General features: G+C 36.2%; 8 protein-coding genes across 8 annotated transcripts; all 8 read right to left on the bottom strand.

Annotated features, from left to right (window-relative positions):
- Positions 1-307: 307 nt before the first annotated feature.
- Positions 308-946, bottom strand: LOC104904915 (auxin-responsive protein SAUR21). The gene has a single exon (XM_010693334.4). The coding sequence runs from the start codon at positions 773-775 to the stop codon at positions 497-499; it is 279 nt and encodes a 92-aa protein (XP_010691636.1). The 5' UTR covers positions 776-946; the 3' UTR covers positions 308-496.
- Positions 947-2,146: 1,200 nt separating this feature from the next.
- On the bottom strand, positions 2,147-2,783 carry LOC104904914 (auxin-responsive protein SAUR21). The gene has a single exon (XM_010693333.4). The coding sequence runs from the start codon at positions 2,621-2,623 to the stop codon at positions 2,345-2,347; it is 279 nt and encodes a 92-aa protein (XP_010691635.1). The 5' UTR covers positions 2,624-2,783; the 3' UTR covers positions 2,147-2,344.
- Positions 2,784-10,400: 7,617 nt separating this feature from the next.
- LOC104904913 (auxin-responsive protein SAUR21) lies at positions 10,401-11,218 on the bottom strand. Its single transcript, XM_010693331.4, has one exon. The coding sequence runs from the start codon at positions 10,845-10,847 to the stop codon at positions 10,572-10,574; it is 276 nt and encodes a 91-aa protein (XP_010691633.1). The 5' UTR covers positions 10,848-11,218; the 3' UTR covers positions 10,401-10,571.
- A 969-nt stretch (positions 11,219-12,187) lies between these two features.
- LOC104905075 (auxin-responsive protein SAUR21) lies at positions 12,188-12,900 on the bottom strand. The gene has a single exon (XM_057391967.1). The coding sequence runs from the start codon at positions 12,684-12,686 to the stop codon at positions 12,408-12,410; it is 279 nt and encodes a 92-aa protein (XP_057247950.1). The 5' UTR covers positions 12,687-12,900; the 3' UTR covers positions 12,188-12,407.
- A 7,006-nt stretch (positions 12,901-19,906) lies between these two features.
- Positions 19,907-20,493, bottom strand: LOC130590096 (auxin-responsive protein SAUR21-like). Its single transcript, XM_057392029.1, has one exon. The coding sequence runs from the start codon at positions 20,351-20,353 to the stop codon at positions 20,075-20,077; it is 279 nt and encodes a 92-aa protein (XP_057248012.1). The 5' UTR covers positions 20,354-20,493; the 3' UTR covers positions 19,907-20,074.
- A 1,489-nt stretch (positions 20,494-21,982) lies between these two features.
- LOC104905074 (auxin-responsive protein SAUR21) lies at positions 21,983-22,258 on the bottom strand. The gene has a single exon (XM_010693515.1). The coding sequence runs from the start codon at positions 22,256-22,258 to the stop codon at positions 21,983-21,985; it is 276 nt and encodes a 91-aa protein (XP_010691817.1).
- Positions 22,259-23,439: 1,181 nt separating this feature from the next.
- LOC130590015 (auxin-responsive protein SAUR21-like) lies at positions 23,440-24,067 on the bottom strand. The gene has a single exon (XM_057391877.1). The coding sequence runs from the start codon at positions 23,922-23,924 to the stop codon at positions 23,649-23,651; it is 276 nt and encodes a 91-aa protein (XP_057247860.1). The 5' UTR covers positions 23,925-24,067; the 3' UTR covers positions 23,440-23,648.
- Positions 24,068-25,411: 1,344 nt separating this feature from the next.
- Positions 25,412-26,016, bottom strand: LOC104904911 (auxin-responsive protein SAUR21-like). The gene has a single exon (XM_010693329.4). The coding sequence runs from the start codon at positions 25,931-25,933 to the stop codon at positions 25,658-25,660; it is 276 nt and encodes a 91-aa protein (XP_010691631.1). The 5' UTR covers positions 25,934-26,016; the 3' UTR covers positions 25,412-25,657.
- Between the last annotated feature and the right edge of the window lie 106 nt (positions 26,017-26,122).

The raw sequence follows: 26,122 nt of genomic DNA, 5'->3' as shown, positions 1-26,122 counted from the left end.
TTTTTTTTTTGGTAAACATGGCACTTCATAGTTCATTCATTAATTAATTTAGTTAAACATATTACAATCCGAAAGTAGCTGTTCCGAACAATAACTAGGGGGAGAGGGGAAAATCCTCCTTGACATATAATTTAAAGTGTAACTACTACGTATTAATTAATTTAAAATGTTAAGTATATTTATTAGTGGCCGGAGTAACTTTTTTTTTGTTTTATTATATTCTAGGAAAAAAAATTCTTTTTGTTTTTGTGTTTGATCATGTTCTAGCTCAATCTGACAAACTGGGAAATCAAAAATAGGGCAAACGTTATTCAAAAACTGAATCAATAATTTATATATAATTAGTATCACCCCACTGAATGATGCAGAATTGCAGATAGGGGGAAAAGTTACATCTGTACTGTACAGTGTTTCTACTGGGTGTCAATAAGATCTAACAAAAACCCACTCTAATTAGAACTACTGAAACATCATCATGTTATGACATGAAAATTTCCTAGTAGCACCTAAGCTCAGAAGTAAGATTAAAGAAAATTTCTTCAGTGCAAGGAATAGTGAGAGCGCCCATAGGGTGATTGAATCCAAACTCCTCTTCAGCGCGCTGCAGCAAGTCTTGAAATAAGGGGTGGCTCAAGTAAGAAAGTGGTACCACATATCTCTTCTTATCAGCTTGTTCTCCGACATAAACTGGGATGTAACCCTTTGGGACTACTTGCTGACTTTTAGTAAGAATTTGCTTGGCGTTAGAGAGAACAGAAGGGAACCGGATTGCCATTTTGTGAGGAAACTGAGCAAGAGAAGGAAAATGAGTTGTTTGATTGAAACTTAAGAGGATTGATTTTAGCTTTTGCAAGTTTGAGTGTGATGCAATTGCAGAAGGCTGAAGAAGCTATTTATAGAAGATAAGTTTGAAGGTGTTTTGGGTAATATGAGAAAATAACGAGTTAAAAACTGACCCACTTAATGAAGGCTTTCACATGGTTCTGTTTTGTTTAGCTTACGAATACTGTGTTCTGCTATCAGAGCTCATTGTCTCGACCCACATGTTGTTCTGGAGGGGGACGCTTCACCAGAGCGACATGAGGGCTTTAACTTGATCAGACTAGTCTATGGCTATGACTACTGCATATAATTGTTGGCTCCTGCTGGTGCTATGTCACAATCAGTCCTTGCAAATGATATGTAACATGTCCATGTGATTGCTTGCATTTGGTGTATATGAGGACCCAGATGCTTAGGTTTTAATCATTTCAATTAGGGGAGTTGTTGCCTAACTTGATTACTTGATCATGATGTAACATTATTACGTTACTTGGACTGTGTTTATTCATTTCGGTGCAGAGAACCCAAGTCCGATTCTCAGACATTTAGATATTCCGTTACAACGTTTGCAATAAAAATTTACACAAAATGGTTCAAGCTCCGACAATGCAGCGTCATCTGTAGGGCGAGCTTTTCCCCATATTGAGGCTTGACCTGGTTCGAATCTGGATTAGTTGGAGTATAGTCGGCTCTGGAATACCGGCTGATATTCACAGGGAAAGGAAAAAAAAAACTTATGGTCAGTGGCTTCCTGAAAGCCTAAAAATATATCTCATGTTGGCCTTATACATTCGGTTTTAAATTCATGTCTCCATTCTACTATAATTATTATTTTTTAAACTGGTATACATTTGGTCTTAAGTTCATGTGCTAAAGAGTAAATGACTGTCAGTTGTTGTGGACGCTTTTGCATAATTTCACCATGAACTGTTAAAACCCACTTAACCTGACCTTATTTATAGTCCAATATGTAGATTCAACTTCAAGAACAACATAAAAAATAATGCATTCTACAGTGTTGTCATCTAGTATATATGATGATATTCGGACTCCGGTAAGCGAGTCAATATCCCTCGTTTTACATATATTTATGAACAAAGGATAAGGAAGAAGGTACTGAGTTGATTCAGTTATAAGGAGTTGACTAGTGCTAATTGAGATGAGGGATATTGGCATCAAAAGTTCATATGCTAACTGTTAAGGAAGTCCTTTAGTTTCCCCTTCGTGAGTCACATTTGCATAACTTAATTGGTTTGGGAGTAACAGAAACTGGAGAATTGTTGCAGACTACAGAAACATACAACTAAAACAAGAAGGCTGAAAGTTGAGGCAATTTTCATAGGAAATTGAGTCCATTAGAAAAAAATATTGTGAACCACTCATCTGAATAATGCAGATGGGGAAAATTGTATATCTGTACAATGTTAATTTGGCCGGGGAGAATACATATGTATGTGAAAAACTCCCTCAAAAAATAAGAACAGTAAGTAAAACATCTTTGACTATTCTTCGTTTCGTCTGGTTAGCACTTCAGTTCAGAAGTTAGTTCCATGAATGTTTCTTCAGAACAAGGGATTGTGAGACCGCCCATAGGATGATTAAACCCGAACTCTTCTTCAGCGCGTTGTAACAAGTCTTGAAATGCAGGGTGGCTCAAGTAAGAAAGTGGCACCACATATCGTTTCTTATCAGCATGATCACCTACATAAACTGGTACACACCCTTTTGGTACTGCTGCTTGTTGATTTTTGGCACGAATTTGCTTTACACTGGAGACAACAGAAGGGAATCGAATAGCCATCTTTGTGATGAAAGCTTTTTCAAAGGAGAGAAAACTAGGGAGATGTTTTAAGCCTTTGAGTGTGATAATATTGAATTTTTGCTAGAGAGAAGCTTTTGAATTTCGAGTGTGATGAAATTTGCAAAGCCTTAGGTACCTATTTATACTAGGCCGGATATTGATCATATGTCCCAGAGATTGAGAGAAAATATTGAAGATAGAATTGGTGACCCACCTCATACATCAAGCTAAGGTTTCTCACATGGCTTTGTTTCTTAGCCTTTCCTCTGTCCTCTCTATCAATATTGCATTCTCTTGGTCCACATGTTTCCCTTAAGGGACATGCTCCACCTCAATCATAATAAACCCTGTAAAACTAGTGTTGGAACTAGTCTTATCTTTTTTCAGGCTCCTATTTGTTGCTCTGTCACTTTCGGTCTCTGTAAATCATAGGCTGAATATGGTACATGACCATGTGAATGTTATATTCTACGAAAATTTTCGGGGCCCCGGATGGCACTAATTGTTTTCATTCCTAATCTAAGTGTGACCCATCTTGATCACGTTGTTACCTCATCCTATAATGCTTTATCTCATAGTTGTAATCGATCATCTCAGACGATATGTTAATAGTTTCCATAACCACTTATGTGTCGTTGATCCACTACTTGCATACTTGCGACCTTGACTTTGTGTACTGATTGTCTGAATATGTAGCTTCAGCTTGGATAATTTGATTGATATATTGTATTCTATGACCAGGAAATTGTCCGGAATGTTCCAAGTTGGCTTGGTGGCTAATCACTTAGATATAATTATATGGATAATAGTAGCAAATAAAGACATAATAAAGCAGATAAGAGGAGATAGATGGGTGATCAATTCTGAAGTCAATTTTATGGTATAGATAGCCAAACCAATAATTTCTGATAGCAATTGTTAATGATTGACTTGCTTATCAGTCCTTATATCTGGATTAGTTGATTATGAGTTTGTCTATGCTAATCCTAACTTGTAGCTTTTCCATTCACTGCTAGTGGTTTCTGTTCTCTGGCATTGGCTTTGGGGCTTTCGGTCGAAAATTAATGCAATGTTAAACTTTGTACCAGTGGAAGAATGATTCAAAATGCAAAATAGTTGGTTGGACTTTTATGATTCACAACTGAGAAACTGAAAAACCGAAAACAAGACAATTGTAATCTGAGAACTGAACCAGTGAATTTATAAATAGATAACGAGAAACGCCCTACTTAATGATGCAGAAGGGAGAAAAAAGTTATGTACACTGTGTCTGTCGGTGTCAGTAAGAGAACAAAAAACCAAGAAAATTAGAAGAATCAACAGATGAATCATATCGTTATTCGTTGTACTTCATCTTGTCCACTTAGCACTTAAGTTTAGAAGTTAGTTTGAAGAAATTTCTTTGGTGCAAGGAATGGTGAGAGTGGCCATAGGATGATTGAACCCAAACTCTTCGTCAGCATGCTATAGCAAGCAGTATGGCTGAAGGGGGAGTACATATCTCTTCTTGTCTGCTTGTTCTCCCACAGAAACTCGGATGTGCCCTTTCAGAACTACTTGCAGATTTTTTGCCGTAATCTTCTTTGCATTAGAGAGTACGGAAGGGAGAGAAGGAGATTGACAAGATGGTCAAGTTTGGGAGGAATTGTGATTTAGCAATGACTCGGGAAGCTATTCGGCTTTTTCTGGGACCTGTAGCGGGAAATATGTCTAATGGAGCTCTGAACATGACCCCCTTAATCAAGGCTCTCACATGGATTTGCTTTGTTAGCTTAGAAACATCAAGCCTCTCTCTTCACACACAGCCTCAAATTTGATCCACATGGTGCTTTCGAAAAGGAGGTTTCACTTGTACGATGTAAGTTCGTTCATTAGCCTAGTCCTTTAGTACTGCATATATATCCATATGCATATTAGGTGGTTTGTCAATCTAATGATAGCATTTCCATGTGAATGCACATAGTTGGTATGTACAAGAACGAACTCATGTTCGACGATTAGACACCTAGTTGGTATTCGTGTGTTACTAGTATATTCACCGATGAGGTCAAGGCTTAATAGTTAACATTGAAGTATCTGGTACATTATTATGCCTCTGGTTAAAATCCCATATCCCTGCTTAAATGTAGTACTTCCTCTGTTTCGTTTTAAATGCAACAAATGAATATTTTATATCTCACAAATAATACCAATTTGTTGCATTTAAAACGAAATGGAGGGAGTATATCTTTAGATTGACAAGCCTGCGCAGATGATTGACATCTGCTCACCCAGAAATAGAAACGCTTAGTGTTGTAATTTCCTTATTAACGTCACAACAAGACATTTATATTTGTTTGAACATAAGTTTGAGGTTCAAGCAGACTAATATGAGTTAGTGATGAATGAGGGAGAGGGTACCAAGTTGACTCAGTCACAAGCGAAGAATGAGTGCTGAGAATTCGACGGCTTGGAGAAAGTCATATCACAGATGATAGGCCCTGAGATCTTGATGCATCAGGAAAAATGATAACGTAGTCATCAGAGATACATTGTGTAACATTAAAGAATTAGGGGACCTTCAAAAGAGGTCTTTCTATTATTGTTTTCTTGAGTTGCCTTTAATGTAATATTTTTGCAATTTTTCGAATCCTGGTTTGCCAAAAGAGTGTAGATCGTCCAAAACTAAGCAGAAGCTCATTCTTTTATACTTGCATATATTGAAATATATATCATTTAACCTGGTTTGTTGTTTCACTTGTTTTTGTTAGAAACTGTAGAACTGCTGCAGGACCATGACCATAAGGACAGGCAATAGATAATTTAGAAGACTAATAAAGACGGTTGTTTTGCGTAATCTGAGTTCTTAAAATATATATTAAAGGCCACCCCTCTGAATAATGCAGATTGGGGGAAAAATACATTGTATTTTGTACAGTGTTAATTTATCCTATGTTAATAAAACCTCATCAAGAAAAAATCATGCTCCAAAAATAATTAGAACGGTCATTAGAACATTGCTGGTTGCTCTTCATATCTTTCCATTAGCATTTCAGTTCAGAAGTTAGTTGAAAAAATGTTTCTGTGGTGCAAGGAATTGTCAGACAACCCATAGGATGATTAAACCCGAACTCCTCTTCAGCGCGTTGTAGCAAGTTCTGGAATGTGGGGTGGCTCAAGTAAGAAAGTGGTACCACATATCTCTTCTTTTCAGCTTGTTCTCCTACATAAACTGGGACGTATCCCTTTGGAACTACTTGCTGATTTTTGGTAAGAATTTGCTTTGCTGTTGAGAGAACAGAAGGGAAACGAATAGCCATGTTGTTGGGAGGGAACTGAGCAAGTAAGAGAGGAAAATTAGAGATGTAAAAGAATAGACTCGGATGGAATTCGGCTCTTTGCAGGAGATATGTTTTGAATGTGATGCAATTCCAAAGGCTTCTGCAGCTATTTATACTAGAGGTGAATGTGATATCTTAGAGATGTAGGGAGAAATTTTGTGGATGAAAATGGATGACCCACCTAATTAAGGCTCTCACATGCCTTTGTTTTATGAGCTTCTCAATCTCATATTTAACTAGTCTTGGCAGCATTCCAGCAAGCCCATGTGAATGTCATATACTTGTGTAAACATCAGGACCCGGATCACCAGATGCCAATTGAGGTACGATTCGTTTTGATTTACTTGTTGTCTCATCTGTGTTGCTTATCTTGTAGTTGTACATTTGTACTGAATTTAATTTGGCAATATGTTCAATTCATAGTTTCCATAACCACCTATGTAATGATTTATGAAAAGAAGAAATTGACTAATCTGCCAAGCAACATGTTAAGTATATATAGTTTTCGTTTTCGAAAATAGCTTCAATCAACTTGGATGTTTTTTCGATACTGACTACTCTGAAGAGCAAGTTGAACACATTGTTCAAAGTACACAGAAAGGTCCAGTCCCAAGAGAAAACAGATAAAATATCGTGTCCGAAAGGTGGAGGGTGTTCTTTGACGAAATAAGCCTATTGAAGTGCTAGTCAGGACAAGTCTTAGGAGTCGTTTGGTTCAAGATATTGAATGGATACAAATAGAGAAGGGGAATGGTAACAAAAATGGTTACCTTTATTGAGTGTTTGGTTCAAGCTAAGGAATGGAAATGAAGAGTAACCATTAACTTCAAGTAATGGATTTTGTTACTTGAGGGGGAGGGAAGGTAACAAATTGAGGGGATCCATTACCATCAAGTAATGGTAAGGGATTGATGAGGGCTTGAACCAAACAAAAAGAAAGGGAATCGATAATTGATTCCGTTTCTTGAAACCCAAAAATAGTGAACCAAACGACTCCTTAGAAGGTTAGGAACTTAGGATGGACATTGCAAACAGAGAGTTCGGACCCTTACCTTTTCATAGTGAATTAACAAAGTAACAATAGTTGATAATAGATCATATAAGTGGGTTCAGGACTTCAGATCAGGGAGTAGGAATATCAGGAGTTGAAATTGTTTTTTTTTTCTTATTGCATCTGTTTATTTCAAACCAGAGAGGAATCTGAAAAACTGCAGTTGCTATTTAATTACAAGAACTGTGATCTCATAGTTATGCCTGGATTTATACTTATTCTAATGGTCATATTTCGGTAGTCTGGATTCTAGACTTCTTAATAGCATGATTTAGTAAGTTATTTTTGTACCTCGGATCTCTCATGTTAGGTACCTAAATTCCAGTTTCTCTGTTGGATTAGCAATGTGTTCGACTTAAGATAGGCGAGCTTAACTGATCTCTTTCTCCTAGTCACATTCACACAATTTTTTTGATAAAATATACTTTTAGCCAATTTGCAGATTCAGAAACAATATAATGTCTTTTTCATCTGTCATTGAGCTAACTAATATAAGATTGTTCAAGTTTTGCTCACTGCATACAATAGTTAGGCCATCCTTTACACTTATGAGATCGTATTGAGTGGACAGAAGTCTGGATAAGAAACGATAGTTTTATACTGATTAGAAATGTGTTTTTTTTTTTTTTTTTTTTTTTTACTTATATGAGGCTGGACAAGGAAAGATGGTTTTCCAATAGTCATTTTGAATATAAGTATCAGGAAACGCAAAATTTCTGCAGAAATTACAGTAGGAACCAAATCTCTGAATACTGACACTGGGAAATTTAGAAAATAGACAATTACATATCATCTGAGAACATAATCTATGAATTTCTGAACATTAGTAACACCTCACTCACTGAGTAACCAAGAGGGGGGAGGGTGGTAGATCATCTCTCTGTAAATGTTTCCTATGGATTACATCTAGAAGCCACAAACTTTAGAGATGAAAGTAAACCATGAGGAAACTGCAGAAATGCAGCAAAACCAGTTTGACATTCAGTATTAAAAACTGCAGGACTGCTGCAGGACCATGAGGATAGAGAATATAGAACTAAAGGCAATAGTTAGCCAATACTTGTTAACTAGAAAACAGAGATATCAAGATATTGTAATCCAGAAACCGAGTCATTCAAAAAGTATATTAAAAGCCACCCCTTTGAATGATGCAGATGGGGGGAAAAAGTACATTGTATTCTATACAGTGTTAATTTGTCCTAGGTTAATAAACTTCTTTAAGCAAAAAAGTGACTAGAACAATCCATGAAGCTTTGCTGGCTGTTCTTCATGTCTTCTCATTAGCATTGCAGTTCAGATGTCAGTTTGGAGAAAGTTTCAGTAGTGCGAGGAATCGTCAAAACACCCATAAAATGATTAAACCCAAACTCTTCTTCAGCACTTTGTAGCAAGTTTTGGAATGTAGGGTGGCTTAAGTATGAAAGTGGTACCACATATCTTTTCTTTTCAGCTTGTTCTCCTACATAAACTGGGATATATCCTTTTGGAACTACTTGCTGATTTTTGGAAAGAATATGCCTTGCATGAGCGAACACAGAAGGGAAACGAATAGCCATATGTAGTATTTGGGAGGAAACTTGACAAGAGAAAGGAAATGGGCTTTTTGTAACTCTTTGTAGGGGGTGGAGTTTTGAGTTTGATGCAATTTCAAAGGCTCTGCTAGCTATTTATGCTAGAAGTGAATTCCCACAATTCAAATCCTTACAGATCTAGGGAGATCTAGGGAGAAATATTGTGGATGAAAATGGATGACCCACTTAGTTAATGCTCCCACTTGCCTTTTTTTTGTTAGCTTCTCTATCTCATATGCATTTAACCTTGGCAGCATACCCATGCGAATGTTGTATAAACTGGAGTAAACATCAGGGCCCAGACTACCAGCTATCAATTGAGGTATGATTCAGTTTGATCTGCTTGTCTCACCACCTACATTGCTTTAGCTTAAAGTTGTACACTTTTACCCAATTATATGAGGCGACATGTTCAAAATATAGTTCCCCAAACCATTGTTTATTAAGTCATTGACTACTTTGTCGAGCAACACGTTGAGTGTATAGTTGCCTTATCTAACCATGTAGCTTCCATCAACTTGCTAGCTATAATTCTTTCCATATTCGGACTTAGAAGTTGCACATCACATTGTTTGAAGTACCTCGGAAAGATCTTAAAATGGTGTGTTCTCTGGGGATTGATATAGTAAGATAGATGGTATTGTCCAAAGGTCAAAAGAGCTCTTGGAAGATTAGGAAGGTCAGAGCAAGCTGGCTGACTCTTCCCTTTGCTAAGTGACATGGCAAAAGTGAGAATGTCAAGCTATTATAATGTTTTCTTTACTTGCTTGGTATGTCAAACTAAAGCAAAATTTCTTCCTGAGGCATTGAACCAATGGCAGGTGCTATTACAAGAACTTTAATGTCAAAACGAAAGGAGTTGATGTCATAAAGTGTAAGTGATGCTGCACTTATTATCATTAATGTGGACAAATTTGATAATCTGGATTCTGAACTTGCACGAAACATTTTTTTTTAATCCATATGAGCCATGAAGACAGTACAGAGTACAAAGAAGGGGAGGGGGGATTCGAACCTGTGACCTATCGTTCACAGCACCTTAATCTTAACGACTTGACCAAAACATCCTTGGTAACTTGCACGAAACATGATTTACTTGTTTGTTGGTTCAATTTAATCAGTTGGAATAGCATTGTGTTTGACTTAAAATAGGCAAGCTATACTGATCTCTTCTTCTTAATCATGTTAACACAAAATAAACACAGTATTATCCAGTGTAAAGATTGAGGAATAAGAATTATGTTTAAAAAATTTAAAGATATTTTCTTCTTCATCTGTCATCGAGCTGAATCCAAACTTTAGACAGGAACAACGGTAGTTAGTTACTGTCATTCAGCTAGAAATTCAAAATTTTAACCTAAGGTAGTTAGTTAAAGCTTTGCTTTCTGCATACAATGATAAGATTGTCCTTGAAATGATTGAACTTTAAATCTTCACTTCAGCTCGGCGAGGCAAATCTTGATCTGGAAAGCAGGCTGGATATGGAAAGGTCAGTGTTGCACTGATCAAAGATGTGTTCTTGATTATATGAGGCTGGACAACTAAAGATAGTTTTACACTAATTAGATTATGTCAGATTGGATAAGGAAATAGAGTATTTCATTCTCACTAGTCGCTAGTTATATTATACTTCCTCCGTTCTGAAATAAACAATTCTCTCTTTTATAGTTTTATGTGAGAGCTTTTTGAGAGAAGTGTAACACTTATTTCAGAATGGAGGAGTTACAATTTTGTTGTAAAGTGTCGGGAAATTCGAAATTACTGCAGGACTTAAATTAAAACCAAATCTCTGAAATCTTAAAATTTAATATCAGGCAAATTATTGCAAATAGATATGATCTGAAAGTTGAATCAATGAATTTCTAATTAATGAGTACCACCCACTGAAATGATTCAGATGAGGGAAAAAGTTACATCATTCTGTACAACGTTTTCTGGGTAAATCTAGATCTAATAAAACCCAAAAAAAATCTGAGCAACAAGTGAAACATCCTGTTGTATTTCTATTAGCACCTGAGTTCAGAAGTAAGATTAAAGAACATTTCTTCAGTGCAAGGAATGGTAAGAGCACCCATGGGATGATTAAACCCGAACTCTTCCTCAGCGCGCTGTAGCAAGTCTTGGAATACAGGGTGACTCAAGTATGAAAGTGGCACCACATGTCTTTTCTTATCAGCTTGCTCTCCCACATATACTGGGACATGCCTCTTTGGAACTACTTGCTGATTTTTAGTAAGAATTTGCTTTGCAGTAGACAGTACAGAAGGAAACCGGATTGCCATTTTATGTAAAGAAAGTGAGAAGATGTTGAAACTTGAGAGCTAGGATTGTATATGGATTTTGCAAGTTGAGAATGATGCGATTGCGAAGGGCCGTTGAACCTATTTATAATAGATGAATTGCCCTGTTAACAGAAAGCTTGAAGTGCTCAAAAGAGACCCACCTAATTGGAGAATCCGATCACATGGCTTTGTTTTCTTAGCTAAGCAATGCCAAACCCTTCTGATGTATGTAGCTTGATGCTAATTATCTCGGCCCACATGCTGGTCATGAGGGTGATGCTTCACCTGAACTACATGAGGGCTTTTCTCAAGCTTGTCCTTCAAGTACTGGATTTATTTCTTGGCTCCTATTGAATCTATATCACTATCAATACTTGCATATGATATGTGACATGTTCTCGTGAACGCATACATTTGGTATATCAAGGACCCAGATGCTGAGGTTTTATTATTTTCCATTAGGCAACTTGTTACCTCACTGATTGCACTTGACTATGATGTAACATGAGGTTAGCTGGACCTTCTTTGCTCTGGTGCAATCAACCTCTATCTGACTCTCAAACTCCTAAATATAGTTAAAACTTTTGCTCCAACAATTTACACCACAAAATAGGAAGTTGGCTTTACCAAAAAATTAGGAAGTTGGCTTCCTGAAAACGTAGTTTAATTCTCATAGATGCCTTGGTAAGTTGGTAGTGAATAGTTGTTTTTACTTACAAAAGGGTGTTGCCTGATAACAAATTTTGGGATTATTATGTCTCATGTTCATATGTATATTTCCTAATAAATATATATTCATTTTTAACTTTTACGGGATTTTTGTGCTTTAAATCTTTCTCTGGACAACACAGAACTAGGAAATCGATCTGTAACATCATATGAAGTCATTCTTTACTATATGAAAGATATCGCGACTTCTGACTCCTTATGTGTTCTCTTGACCTTAACTTTGCCGAACTCATTTGAACTTATCAGAGCTTATTGACAAAGAATAAGGAAGAAGGAAATTATCTGACAACTAAATTGGACGGAGGGAGTAGCATATATGAAGTTCATCAGACTCCTGGTAGTCGAGTCAATATCATCATTTTACTTATACTGATGGACAAAGGATAAGGAAGAAGGTACTTAGTTGATTCAGTTATAAGGAGTTGGCTAGTGCTAATTAAGATGAGAAATAGTGAGATCAAAATTTCATGTGTTAACTGTTAAGGAAGTCCCGTAGTTTTCCCTTTGTGAGTCGCATTCGAATAATTTGGTTCGGAAGTAACAGAAACTGGAGAACTGTTGCAGATTATGAAAGAAGACAACTAAAACAAGAAGACTGAAAGTTATGGCAATTTTCATACGAAAGTGAGTCCATTAGAAAATATATTAAGAACCACTCATCTGAATGATGCAGATGGGCAAAATTGTATATCTGTACAATGTTAATTTGTCCTGGGAGAATACATCTGTAAGTAAAAACTCCCACAAAAAATTAAGAACAGTAAGTAAAACATCTCTGTTCTTCATTTCATCTGGTTAGCACTTCAGTTCAGAAATTAGTTCCATGAATGGTTAGCACTTCAGTTCAGAAGTTAGTTCCATGAATGTTTCTTCAGAGCAAGGAATCGTGAGACCACCCATAGGATGATTAAACCCGAACTCTTCTTCAGCGCGTTGTAACAAGTCTTGAAACGCTGGGTGGCTCAAGTAAGAAACTGGCACCACATATCGTTTCTTATCAGCTTGATCACCTACACAAATTGGTACACACCCTTTTGGTACTGCAGCTTGTTGATTTTTGGCACGAATTTGCTTTGTATTAGAGACGACAGAAGGGAATCGAATAGCCATCGTTGTAATGAAATCTTTCAAAAGGGAGAAAACTAAGGAGATGTTTTAATCCTTTGAGTGTGATAATATTGAATTTTTGCTAAACAGAAGCTTTTCGATTTTGAGTGTGATGAAATTTTCAAAGCTTTAGATAGCTATTTATACTACAGCGGATATTGATCATATATCTCAGAGGTTTAGAGAATCAAGCTAAGATAGAAATAGATGACCCACCTCATAAATCAAGCTAAAAAGTTTTCTCACATGGCTTTGTTTCTTAGCCTTTCTTCTGTCTTCTCTATCAATATTGCATTATCTTGGTCCACATGTTTCCCTTAAGGGATATGCTCCACCACAAAACCTAATCAACCCTGTAACACTAGTATTGGTACCAGTCTTATCTTTTTATATCAGGCTCCTATTTGTTGCTCTGTCTGTTTCAATCCCTGTTAATCGAAGACTAAATATGGCACATGACCATGTGAATGTCATATTCTATGTACATTTCGGGACCCCCCTGGATGGTACTAATAATTGTTTTCCTTCCTAATCTAAGTGTGACCAATCTTGATCACATTGTTACCTCATCCTATAATGATTTATCTCATAGTTGTACTCAATCATCTCAGACAATATGTTATAGTTTCCATGGCCACTTATGTGTGCTTGCGACCTTGACTTTATATACTGATTGTCTGAATATGTAGCTTCAGCTTGAATAAATTGATTAATATTCTGAATTCTATGATGTCGATATGTCATTTAGTAATGGATATGTCCTCAGTCCTGCCTATCTGTTGCTCATTGACCAAGAATTTGTCCGAAAAATGTTCCAAGTTGGCTTGGTGGCTAATGACTTTGATATGATTATATATGAATAACAGATATAGATAAAGACATGATAAAGCAGATAAGAGGAGATGAATGGGTGATCAATTCTAATATCAATTTTATGGTATAGATAGCCAAACCAATCATTTCTGATAGCAATTGTTAATGTTCGACTTGTTTATCCGTCTTTATATCTGGATCAGTTGATTATGAGTTTGTCTCTGCTAATCCTAACTTTTTGCTTTTCCACTCACTAGTCACTACTAGTGGCCTATGAAGCTTTTGTGTTCGCTAAGTTGGATTTGGGATTTCGTTCGACAATTTATGTTAAGTTTTGTACCAGTGAAAGAGTAATAGAAAATGCAAAATAGTTGGTTGAACTTTTATGTATCACAATTGGGAAACTGAAAAACTGAACAAGGCAATTTTAATCTGAGAACTGATACAAAGAATTTATAAATACATACTGAGAAACGCCCTACTTAATGATGCAGAAATGCGAAAAAAGTTATGTACACTGTGTCTGTGGGTATGAATAAGATAACAAAAAACCAACAAAATTAGATCAATCAAGTGAAACATATCATTATATGTTGTACTTCATCTTGTTCAATTAGCACTTAAGTTTGGAAGTTTGAAGAAATTTCTCCAGTGCAAGGAATGGTAAGAGTGCTGAGTGAGTGAGTGCCCATAGGATGATTGAACCTGAATTCTTTATCAGCACGCTGCCTATCTCTTCTTGTTAGCTTGTTCTCCCACATAAACTGTGATTTCCCTGGAACATGCAAAACTTGCTGATTTTTTGTGATAATCTTCTCTACATTAGAGAGTATGGAAGGGAGATGGATTACCATTAATGCAAACAAAACCGTGTAGGATAAGTAGATTGACAAGATGCTCAATTTTCGGAAGAATTTGGATTTAGCAAAGACTCGGAAGCTATCCGGCTTTTTCTGGGACCTGCAGTGGGATATTATGTCTAATGGAGCTCTGAAAATGACCCGCTTAATCAAGGCTCTCACATGGATTTCCCCTCTCTCTTGGCACACATTGCCTCAAATTCAATCCACATGGTGCTTTTGAAAAGGTGGCTTCACTTGTACGATGTAAGTTCCTTCATCAGCCTAGTCCTTTAGTACTCACATATATCCAGGTGCATATTATGTGGTTTGTCAATCAAATGATAAGTAACATGTCCATGTGAATGAACGTAGTTGATCTGTACAAGTAAGAACTCTTGTTCTACTCTTAGACACCTAGATTTTACTAACTTATTAATACCCTAGTCTAACCATCATATTTGCCGTGGTATCCGAGCATTACTGGTGTATTCACCAATGAGGTCATGGCCTCAGGTTAAAACTCCATGTGTATCTTCAGATTGACAAACCAGTGTTACCTAATTCCCTAATCCCCCGCGAATTGCGAATTGTGAAAAGCGAATTATGGTCGGTTTTGGTTCATTTTTTGGCTCATTTTGGGTGAATTGGCGAATTCAAAAGGCAAATTAGATAGTGAATTAGGTAACACTGGACATGCCTGCGCAGATGAATGACATTTGTGCACCCAGAAACGCTTAGTGTGTAAGATCCTTAGTAACGTTGCACCAAGATATTAATATTTCCTTGAACCTAAGAATGTTTTAATATGTAGGTTCAGGTAGAATAATATGACTTAGTATTGAATCAGATAGAGGGTACCAAGTTTACTCAGTCACAAGCGAAGAATGAGTGCTGAGAATGTGACGGCTAGGAGAACGTCACATTTAGAGAGGATATGCCATGGAATTTTGATGCATCAGGAAAATGATACTAATGTAGTGATCAGAGATACATCTGATTCAACCGATGGCCGATGGGGGAGACATTGTTACATAGTGTAACATTCGAGAATTAGTGAACCTTCAGTAGAGGTCTTTCTGTAATTGTTTTCTCAAGTTGCTTGCAATGTCATATCATTCAAAGAAAATAAAATCTGAATCCTAGTTCGCCAAAAGAGTGTAGATTGTCCAAAAACTAAACAGAAGCTAATTCTTTTATGATTACAAATATGTATATATATATATCTTTTAAGCTGATTTTTTGTTTGTGCTAGAAATTAGAAACTGTAGAACTGCTGCAGGACCATAACCATAACGACAGGCAGTAGAAACTTTAGAAGACTAAAGACAGTAGTTATCCAAAATCTGAGTTCTTGATATTAAAGGCCACCCCTCTGAATGATGCAGATTGGGGGAAAATTACATTGTATTTTGTACAGTGTTAAATTGTCCTATGTTAATAAACTTCATCAAGAAAAAATGATGATCAAAAAATAATTAGAACGGCCATTGGAACATAGTTGTTGCTCTTCATATCTTTCCATTAGCATTTCAGTTCAGAAGTTAGTTGAAAGAACGTTTCTGTGGTGCAAGGAATCGTCAGACAACCCATAGGATGATTAAACCCGAACTCCTCTTCAGCACGTTGTAGCAAGTTCTGGAATGTAGGGTGGCTTAAGTAAGAAAGTGGCACCACATATCTCTTCTTTTCAGCTTGTTCTCCTACGTAAACTGGGACGTACCCCTTTGGAACTACTTGCTGATTTTTGGTAAGAATTTGCTTTGCTGTTGAGAGAACAGAAGGGAGACGAATAGCCATGTTGTTGGGAGGGAATTGAGACAGTAAGAGAGGAATATCAGAGATGTAAAAGAAAAGGCTAGGATGGAATTCGGCTCTTTGCAGGAGATAAGGTTTGAATGTGATGCAATTCCAAAGGCATATGCAGCTATTTATACTAGAGGAGTAGAGGTGAATGTGATATCTTAGAGATGTAGGGAGAAATTTTGTGGATGAAAATGGATGACCCACCTAATTAAGGTTCTCACATGCCTTTGTTTTGAGAACTTCTCAATCTCATATTTAACTAGTCTTGGCAGCATTCCAGCATGCCCATGTGAATGTCATATACTTGTGTAAACATCAGGACCCGGATCACCCGATGCCAATTGAGGTACGATTCGTTTTGATTTACTTGTTGTCTCACCTGTGTTGCTTATCTTGTAGTTGTACTAAATTTAATTTGGTTGTAGTTGTACACTTGTACTGAATTTAATTTGGCAAAATATTCAATTCATAGTTTCTGTAACCACCTGTGTCATGATTCAAGAAAAAAAAGAAATTGACTACTCTGCCAAGCAACATGTTGAGTATATATAGTTTTCGTTTTCGAAAATATTGCTTCAATCAACTTGGATTTTTTTGATACTAACTACTCTGAAGAGCAACTCAACACATTGTTCAAAGTAGAAAGAAAAGTCTGGTCATAAACGAAAAAATAAGCCCGTTTGAAGTACTAATCAGGATATGTCTCAGACGGTTAAGATGGACATTGCAAGCTGTCTGAAGTCTGACCCTTGCTTTTTCATAGTGGATCAACAAAATAACAATAGCTGATAATAGATCATATAAGTGGGTTCAGGACTTCAGATAGGGGAGTAGGAATCTACAATACGGCGGGGGTTATTTACAAGAACTGTGATGTTGTGCAGGTAGTTACGCTGGATTGTTATTAATTATTCAGATGGACATACTTTGATAATCTGGATTCTAGACTTCTTAGTAGCATGATTTAGTACTTTATGTTTGTTCCTTGGATCTCTCATGTTAGGTATCTGAGTTCCAGTTTATCAGTTGGATTAGCAATGTGTTCGACTGAAGATAGGCAAGCTTTACTGATCTCTTTTTCCAAGTCATATTCGCACAGTTTTTTCATAAAATACTACTAGCCAATTTGCAGATTCGGAAATGATATAATGTCTTCTTCAGCAGTCATTGAGCTAACCTCAAAGTTCAAATGTAAGTAAGATAGTTCAATCTTTCCTCGCTGCACAGAATAGTTACATTGTCTTTCACACTGATGAGTTCGTCTGGATAAGAAACGATAGTTTTTTACTGATGAGAAATGCTTTTTTTTTTTTTTAATTATATGAGGCTGGACAAGGAAAGATGGTTTTCCAACAGTCATTTTGATTATAAGTATCTGGAAACGCAAAATTTCCGCAGAAATTACAATAAGAACCAAATCTATGAATACTCACACTAGGAAATTTAGAAAATAGGCAAGTAAATATAATCTGAAAACAGAAGAATTTCTGGACTTTAGTAACACCTCACTGAGTGACCCAGAGGGGGAAGGAAGTTAGATCATCTCTCTGTACATGTTTCCTATGGATTACATCTGAAATTCTGAATTCTAAAATTCACAAGTGAACCATGAGGAAACTGCAGAAATGCTGCAAACAGGTTTGCTATTCTGTATAAAAAAAAAACTGCAGGACCATGAGGATAGAGAATATAGAAGTAAAGGCAATAGTTAACCAAAACTTGTTAACTAAAAAGAAGAGAAATCAGGGAATTGTAATCCAGAATCTGAGTCATTCAAAAAGTATATTAAAAGCCACCCCTTTGAATGATGCAGATGGGGGAAAAGTACATTGTATTCTATACAGTGTTAATTTGTCCTAGGTTACTAAACTTCTTCAAGCAAAAAAGTGATTAGAATTTAGAACCATCTATGAAGCTTTGGTGGCTGTTCTTGATGTCGTTTCTCTTTAGCATTGCAGTTGAGATGTCAGTTTAGAGAAAGTTTCAATAGTGCAAGGAATCGTCAAAACTCCCATAGAATGATTAAACCCAAACTCTTCTTCAGCACTTTGTAGCAAGTTTTGGAATGTAGGGTGGCTTAAGTATGAAAGTGGTACCACATATCTTTTCTTTTCAGCTTGTTCTCCTACATAAACTGGGATATAACCTTTTGGAACTACTTGCTGATTTTTGGAAAGAATACGCTTTGCATGAGCGAGCACAAAAGGGATACGAATAGCCATATGTAGTATTTGGGAGGAAACTTCACAAGAGAAAGAAAATGGGATTTTTTTGTAGCTCTTTGTAGGGGGTGGAATTTTGAGCTTGATGCAATTTCAAAGGCTTTGGTAGCTATTTATGCTAGAAGTGAATTCCCACAACTAAAGTATTGTGGACGAAAATGGATGACCCACTTAGTTAAGGCTCTCACTTAACTTTGTTTTCTTAGGCCATAGGTTCTCTACCTCATATGTATATCATCTTGGCAGCATACCCATGTGTATGTTGTATAAACTGGGGGTAAACATCAGGACCCAGACTACCAGCTATCAATTAAGATATGATTCAGTTTGATCTGCTTGTCTCGCCACCTATATTGGTTTAGCTTAAAGTTGTACACTTGTACTCAATTATATGAGGCGACATGTTCAGAATATAGTTCCCAAAACCATTGTTTATTGAGTCATTGACTACTTTGTCGAGCAACAGTTAAGTATATAGTTGCCTTATCTAACAATGTAGCTTCGATCAACTTGGTTAGTTGGATATTGACTATGCTGCTGAGTAAGTCAAGCTATAATTATTTCCACATTCGGATTTTAGAAGTTGCACACCACATTGCTTGAAGTACCCCAGAAAGATCTTAAAATGGTGTGTTGTACGGGGATTAATATAGTTAGATAGATGATATTGTCCGAAGGTCAAAAGAACTCTTTGAAGATTAGGAAGGTCAAGAGCAAGCTGGCTAACCCTTCCCTTTGTTAAGTGATAAAGTGTAAGTGATGCTGGACATAATCATGATTTAACCTGAGGCATTGAACCAATGACAGGTGCTATTACAAGAACTTTAATGTCAAAACGGAGTGGATGTCATATAGTGTAAGTGATGCTGGACTTATTATCATTAATATGGACAAATTTTACAATCTAGATTCTGAATTTGCACGGAACATGATTTAGTTGTTTGTTAGTTCAATTATCAGTTGGAACTTGGAATAGCATTGTGTTTCACTGAAAATAGGCAAGCTATACTGATCTCTTTTTCCTAATCACGTTAACACAATATTCATTTCAAATAAACAGATTATTATCCAGTGTGGAGATGAGGAATGAGAATTATATTAAAAACTTTTATCTTTTCTTCTTCATCTGTCGTCGAGCTAAATCCAAGCTTTAGACATAAGTATGGTAGTTACTGTCATAGTGGTAGATATTGGAAAATTTAATGCAAGGAAGGTAGTTAAAGCTTTGCTTTCTGCATACAATGATTTGACCGTCGAAATGATTGAACTTAAATCTCTGCTTCAGCTCGGTGGAGCAAATCTTGATCTGGAAAGCAGGCTGAATAAGGTAGTTATGCGCGATCAAAGATGTGTTCTTGATTATATGAGGCTGGACAAGAAAATTAAAGATAGTTTTACACTGATTAGATTATGTTAGGTCGGATAAGATAGTATTCCATCCTGGCTAGTTATGTATACCATTATGTTTTAAAGTATCAGGAAATTCAAAATCACTGCAGGACATAAATTAGAAATAAATCTCTGAAATCTGACACTTCAGGAATATTGAAAAGTGAATCAATGAATTTCTAATTAATGAGTACCACCCCACTGAATGATCCAGATGAGGGAAAAAGTTACATCATCATCCTGTACAACGTTTTCTGGGTAAAACTAGATCTAAAGAACCCACAAAAAATTAGAGCAACAAGTGAAACATCCTGTTGTATTTCTATAAGCACCTAAGTTCAGAAGTAAGATTAAAGAACATTTCTTCAGTGCAAGGAATGGTAAGAGCACCCATAGGATGATTAAAGCCGAACTCTTCCTCAGCGCGCTGTAGCAAGTCTTGGAATACAGGGTGACTCAAGTATGAAAGTGGCACCAGATGTCTTTTCTTATCAGCTTGCTCTCCCACATATACTGGGACATGCCCCTTTGGAACTACTTGCTGATTTTTAGTAAGAATTTGCTTTGCATTAGACAGTACAGAAGGAAATCGGATTGCCATTTTATGTTAAGGAAGTGAGAAGATGTTGAAAATTGGGAGCTAAGATTGTATTTGGCTTTGCAAGTTAAGTCTGATACAATTGCGGAAGGCCTAAGACGCTATTTATAATAGATGAATTGCCCTGTTAACTGGAAGCTTGAGGTGCTCAAAACAGACCCACCTAACTGGAGACTGTGATCACATGGCTTTGTTTTCTCAGCTAAGCAATGCCAAATAACCCTTCTGATGTCTTAGCTTCATGCTCATTTTTTCGGCCCACATGTTGGTCATGAGGGTGATGCTTCACCTGAACAACATGAGGGCTTTTCTCAAGCTTGTCCTTAAGTACTGGATTTATAACTTGGCTCATATTGAATTCTCTGTCACTGTCAATACTTGCAAATCGTATGTAACATGTTCTTGTGAACGCATACATTTGGTATATCAAGGACCCAGATGCTGAGGTTTTATTATTTTTCATGAGGCAATTTTTTACCTCACTCATTGCACTTGATTATGTCTATGATGTAACATTAGGTTAGATGGGCTGTCTTTTCTCTGGTGCTAGGAAACTCTATCCAGATTCTCAAACACACATATATATAGTTAAAAAAAATTGCTCCAAAAATTTTAGGAAGCTGGCTTTACCAAAAAAAAAAAATTAAAAAGTTGGCTTCCGTGAAAACTTTGGATATCTTATAGTTGTTCCTACATACAAATGGCTGTTGCTTGATAACAAACTTTGGATATCTTATGTCTGATGTTCATATGTATCATTCCTAGTAAATATATACTCGTTTTGACTTGTAATTGATTTTTGTGCTTTAGCTCTTTCTCTGGACAACCCAGAATTCAGAAAAAGGAAATCTGTAACATTATATAAACTATGAAGTCAGAATCTACTAGTATAAATGAAAGATATTCCGACTTCCAACTCCTTGTAAGAAAGAAGATACTAACAGTGTGTCTCTTGACTGAGCTTTTGGACTTATCAAAACTGAAATCTAAACTTACGCGAACTCATTTGAACTTATTACAGCTTATTAAAGCCCATTCTATATTAGCATACAGTATTGCACATCATTTACAAACTACAGAAAGCCTTGACAGGTCAGTCGAATGATGCAATTATTTTGAAGCGGAGGGAGTAAGATCGTTCTTCTTATCGTATCTTTGAGCTATATGAATATTTACGCCATCCATTGAATGGCTGAACTTACAACTCTTCTTCATTTTCTTTTCTTTATTCTGCTACAAATGATGATTTTTAGCTTACTTTGGCACTGGTGTTAGTCACACTCTCGTATTGAGTTTTGAGTCGAAGAGTATTAGCAACTTTAGATCTGTTGCAGGACTGTGAAAAATGACAATAAAATTTAAGAAAGATAAGACTGAAAAATAAGGCAATAATACTGAGAATTGTGAGTCCATATAAGAATATTGTGAATCCATATAAGAATATTGTGAACCACTCATCTGAATGATGCAGATGAGGAAAACTTTAGTATATCTGTACAATGTTACTTTTTTTTTCTCTGAAAGAGGATCTGTACAATTTTACTTTGTCTTGGGAGAATACATCTTACAAGAAAAAGAAGTAAGAACTCCCACAAAATTAGAATTAGTTGAGTGAAACATCCCTTACTGTCTTCATGATATTTCAGAAGTTAGTTCAATAAATGTCTCTTCAGAGCAAGGAATCGTGAGACCTCCCATTGAATGATTAAACCCGAATTCTTCTTCAGCAAGTTGTAGCAAGTCTTGAAATGCAGGATGGCTCAAGTAAGAAAGTGGCACCACATATCTCTTTCTATCACCCTGATCACCTACATAAACTGGTATACACCCCTTTGGTACTTCTGCTCTTTGATTTTTAGCATGAATTTGCTTTACACCAGAGACTACAGAAGGGAATCGGATAGCCATTTTTGTGATGAAATTGTTCGAAAGAGAAAAAACTTAAGAGATTGTTTGAGCTTTTTGAAACTTTGCTAGCTTTAAAGTGTGATGATATTTGCAAAGCCTTAGGTAGGTATTTATACTAGGACGAAAGGTAAACACTTCCTTAGAGCTTTAAAGAGATAGAAAGAGATGACCGCATCATGCATCAAGCTAAGGGCTTGCACATGGCTTTGTTTCGTCTTAGCCTTTCCTCGGTCCACATGTTGTCCTTGAGTTAGATGCTCCACCTAAATCCTAATCAACCTTGTAATGGAACTGATCTTATCTCTTTATTTCAGGCTCTTATTTGTTTCTCTGTCATTTTCACTGCCTGCAGATTATAGGCCAAACATGTCCATGTGTTTTCCGAATGCTATGTAAACTTCAAGATCTTCGTAATCTTAGACAACATGTTAGTATATATTGGATTAATATCTAGCATTCTATGATGTTACATAGGTATGAAGATGATGGCGTCACTCTTACCAAGCCAATTAAGATGTAATTGTTTTCTAACGTGATGTTGATATATAGTTTCCCCAGCATATTGCTCATTGACAAGGAAAGTCACCGAAATGGTCCTAAGTTAACTTGGCTATAATTCAATGGAGTGTGTAGTTAGAATGTGATTAGTTGACCAAGTGACTGCATAGTGCATATTTAGCATACACCAATAAAGGTTGTTTGTAGGATTGAAGTTGATCTTTCCATATAAGAGAAAGATGACAAAGTCCTTTTCAATGTACAGCAAATGTTAAGAGTGCCGAATATACTTTTGGTTTGAAATTTTCAACTGTGCTTCTGATTATTGCAAAGAAAACTGTCCTTTTCTTAGGAATTTTGATACAGTTATAATATTCTGGTGATTGCAATGTTAAACCTGTTCTGCCTTGACAGGAAGCTGTGAGATTGTTATAAAATCAACATTATTATGCTAGCCCTGTAACTAAATTGTAGAGGCTGTTTTTATTTATTATTTCTTTCTTATTTTTGCTTTCTTTTCAATATGTATATCTATAAATAGAATTATAGTTCATAAACCTTAGTTTTCGATTCAAGTTAGTCGTATACTAGAGTTCCGTTGGAGAGCATTAGTAAATGCAAAATTGTAAGATCCAGAAATCTGAAATCTGAAAAACTGGGAAACTGAAAATGAGGCAATAATATGCATAAAAGTGCATCAAAGTATTTATAGATATTGAGTACCACCCTACTGAATGACACAGAAAGAGGAGAAAAGTTACTATATCTGTACAGTATTCTACCTGGATAGCAGTAAAAGAATAAAGAACTTAAAGAACCCACAAAAGTTAGTACAATAATCAGCTAGTAAAACATCATCTGAATTTTAAATGTTGTATTTCATCTTGTTCAGTTAGCACTTAAGTCCAGAAGTTAAACTGAAGAACGTTTCTTGAGTGCAAAGAATGGTAAGAGCGCCAGTAGGATGATTAAACCCAAACTCTTCTTCAGTGCGCTGTAGCAAGTTTAGAAATGCAGGGTGGGCTAAGTAAGAAAGTGGCACCACACATCTCCTCTTATCAGCTTGTTCTCCGACATAAACTGGGATGTGCCCTTTTGGAACTACTTGCTGATGTTTGGTAATAATCTGCTTTGCATTAGAGAGTACAGCAGGGAAACGGATTGCCATTTCTGTAAGGAAATCGTGTTACAAAAGGAAAGAGACTAGATGTTGAAATTTGAGAGGAGTTTGGATCTAGCAAGAAAGATACTTAAATTTGACTGTGATGTAGTTGCAAAGACTTAGGAAGCAATTTATAGTAGGGGAGTTTTCCGCGTTTTCTAGGATCTGCAGTAGGAAATGTGTAATGAAGAGTTGAAGAGTTCAAGAACGAGTGACCCACTTATTGAATACTTTCACATGGATTCATATGGTTAGCTTGAAAGGTCAAGCCCCTGTTTTTTGACCCCCATTGAATCGATCCACATGTTGCTTCTGAGAAGGATCAAGGATGTAAGGTCATCGGTTAGACTAGCTAGTTAGTCCTATTAAGTACTGCATATATTTTCTGAAGTTCATTTGGTGCTCTTTCAGTAAATCCTTGAAAAGACATGCATGTACTTGGCATGTACAATCAAGAACCTTGATGCTAAGTTTTTACTCTCAGTAGTCAGTACAATTAGGTAATTTGCTGCCTTACTGCTTGATGTTGATGCATATGTTATCTGATTTGGTCCCTTTTGGTTCTGGAACAAAGAACCTGTGTTTTGACTCTCTGACACCTCGATACTAGTTGAGATTTATGTATGCTAAAAACGTTACATAAATTAAAAAACCTAGTTAACACGTACTGATCAAGAGGTCTATCAGATCTTCTAATGGTGCTAAATGTTTATATCTTTACTGATCCCTGTGCTTCATATAGACCACACAAAAAAAACGCTTAGTTTCTATAGTTTGACATGATTTGTTGCACCAAGACTTATACAATCGTCGAATTACACTCAAATATGTAGGTTCTAGTTTGATAATGAGATGGCAGATTCTATAATCTTACTGTGTTATCTAGTAGTATACAAGTATGTTTAACTACAAGCTAAGAATGAGGAAGAGGGTAAAGGTGAATAAGTGGCAGCCTGGAGATTGAATGCTAATAATGTGATGGTTTTGAGACAGCAATAGTTATTACCTGGACCTACATCCAGCTAAAGCAAAGCTATTCCCTGTTGTATATTCTTTGTATTATACTTGTATATATGTCTTTTATGATGCATCTACATCCTTTTTACCTGCAGGTTCTTATGTTCTTTTCATATTCTTTTTATACACAGGCATGTTCTATATTCTTAACGCAAAGTTGTTTACAGGCAACGTTGAGGGGAGATATTATTACTGAATGTAATATTAGATTTTAAGTGATCTAACATTCTAAGGGATAAAAAAGTTGCTTGCAATATCAAGTCATTGCAATTTAAATTCCTAATCTGATTTGCTGAAATAATGTAGCTAGAACTTGGAATATCAAATCTCTGCTAATTGTTGATGTTCATGCTTATGAGCATTTTTTTTCGGTTCCTAGTTTTACCATTCGCATTAATAAGACTTTTGTTCAGTTTGACAGTTGAAGAGTATCAGAAAACTCAAGTATTTGAGTTACACAAACAATGACACTACAAAAATTTGATACACTAGAAAAGTACTGAGAAGTACAGGCAATAGTTAGAAATTCAACTCCTTGAAAAAATATATTAAGCCACCCTTCTGAATGATGCAGATAGGGGGAAAAAAGTACACTGTAATCTGTACAGTATTGATTGATACTGGGTTAATAAACATTTTTAAGGGAAGAAAACAAAAAATCCCTAAAATAATTAGAATAGTCAGTGAAACATTGCTGGTTAGTTGTTCTTCATATCATTCCCTTAGCACTTGAGTTCAGAAGTTAGTCTAAAGAATGTTTCTGCAGTGCAAGGAATCGTCAGACAACCCATAGGATGATTAAACCCGAACTCTTCTTCAGCACGTTGTAGCAAGTTCTGGAATGTAGGGTGACTTAAGTATGAAAGTGGCACCACATATCTCTTCTTTTCAGCTTGTTCTCCTACATAAACTGGGATATATCCTTTTGGAACTACTTGCTGATTTCTGGAAAGAATTTGCTTCGCATGAGCGAGCATAGAAGGGAAACGAATAGCCATATCGTTGGAAGGAAACTGAGCAAGAGAGAAAGAAAATGAGCTTTTTATACAACTCTTTGTAGGGGATGAAGTTTTGAGTTTGATGCAATTTCAAAGGCTTTGCTAGCTATTTATACAAGAGGTGAATTACTGCAATTCCTTAGAAATGTAGGGAGAAAAATTTTGTGGATGAAAATGGATGACCCACCT

Source organism: Beta vulgaris, chromosome 9 (assembly GCF_026745355.1).
Source record: "Beta vulgaris subsp. vulgaris cultivar EL10 chromosome 9, EL10.2, whole genome shotgun sequence".
In the NCBI taxonomy this organism is placed as follows: domain Eukaryota; kingdom Viridiplantae; phylum Streptophyta; class Magnoliopsida; order Caryophyllales; family Amaranthaceae; genus Beta; species Beta vulgaris.
This window is presented reverse-complemented; position numbering and strand designations above follow the sequence as displayed.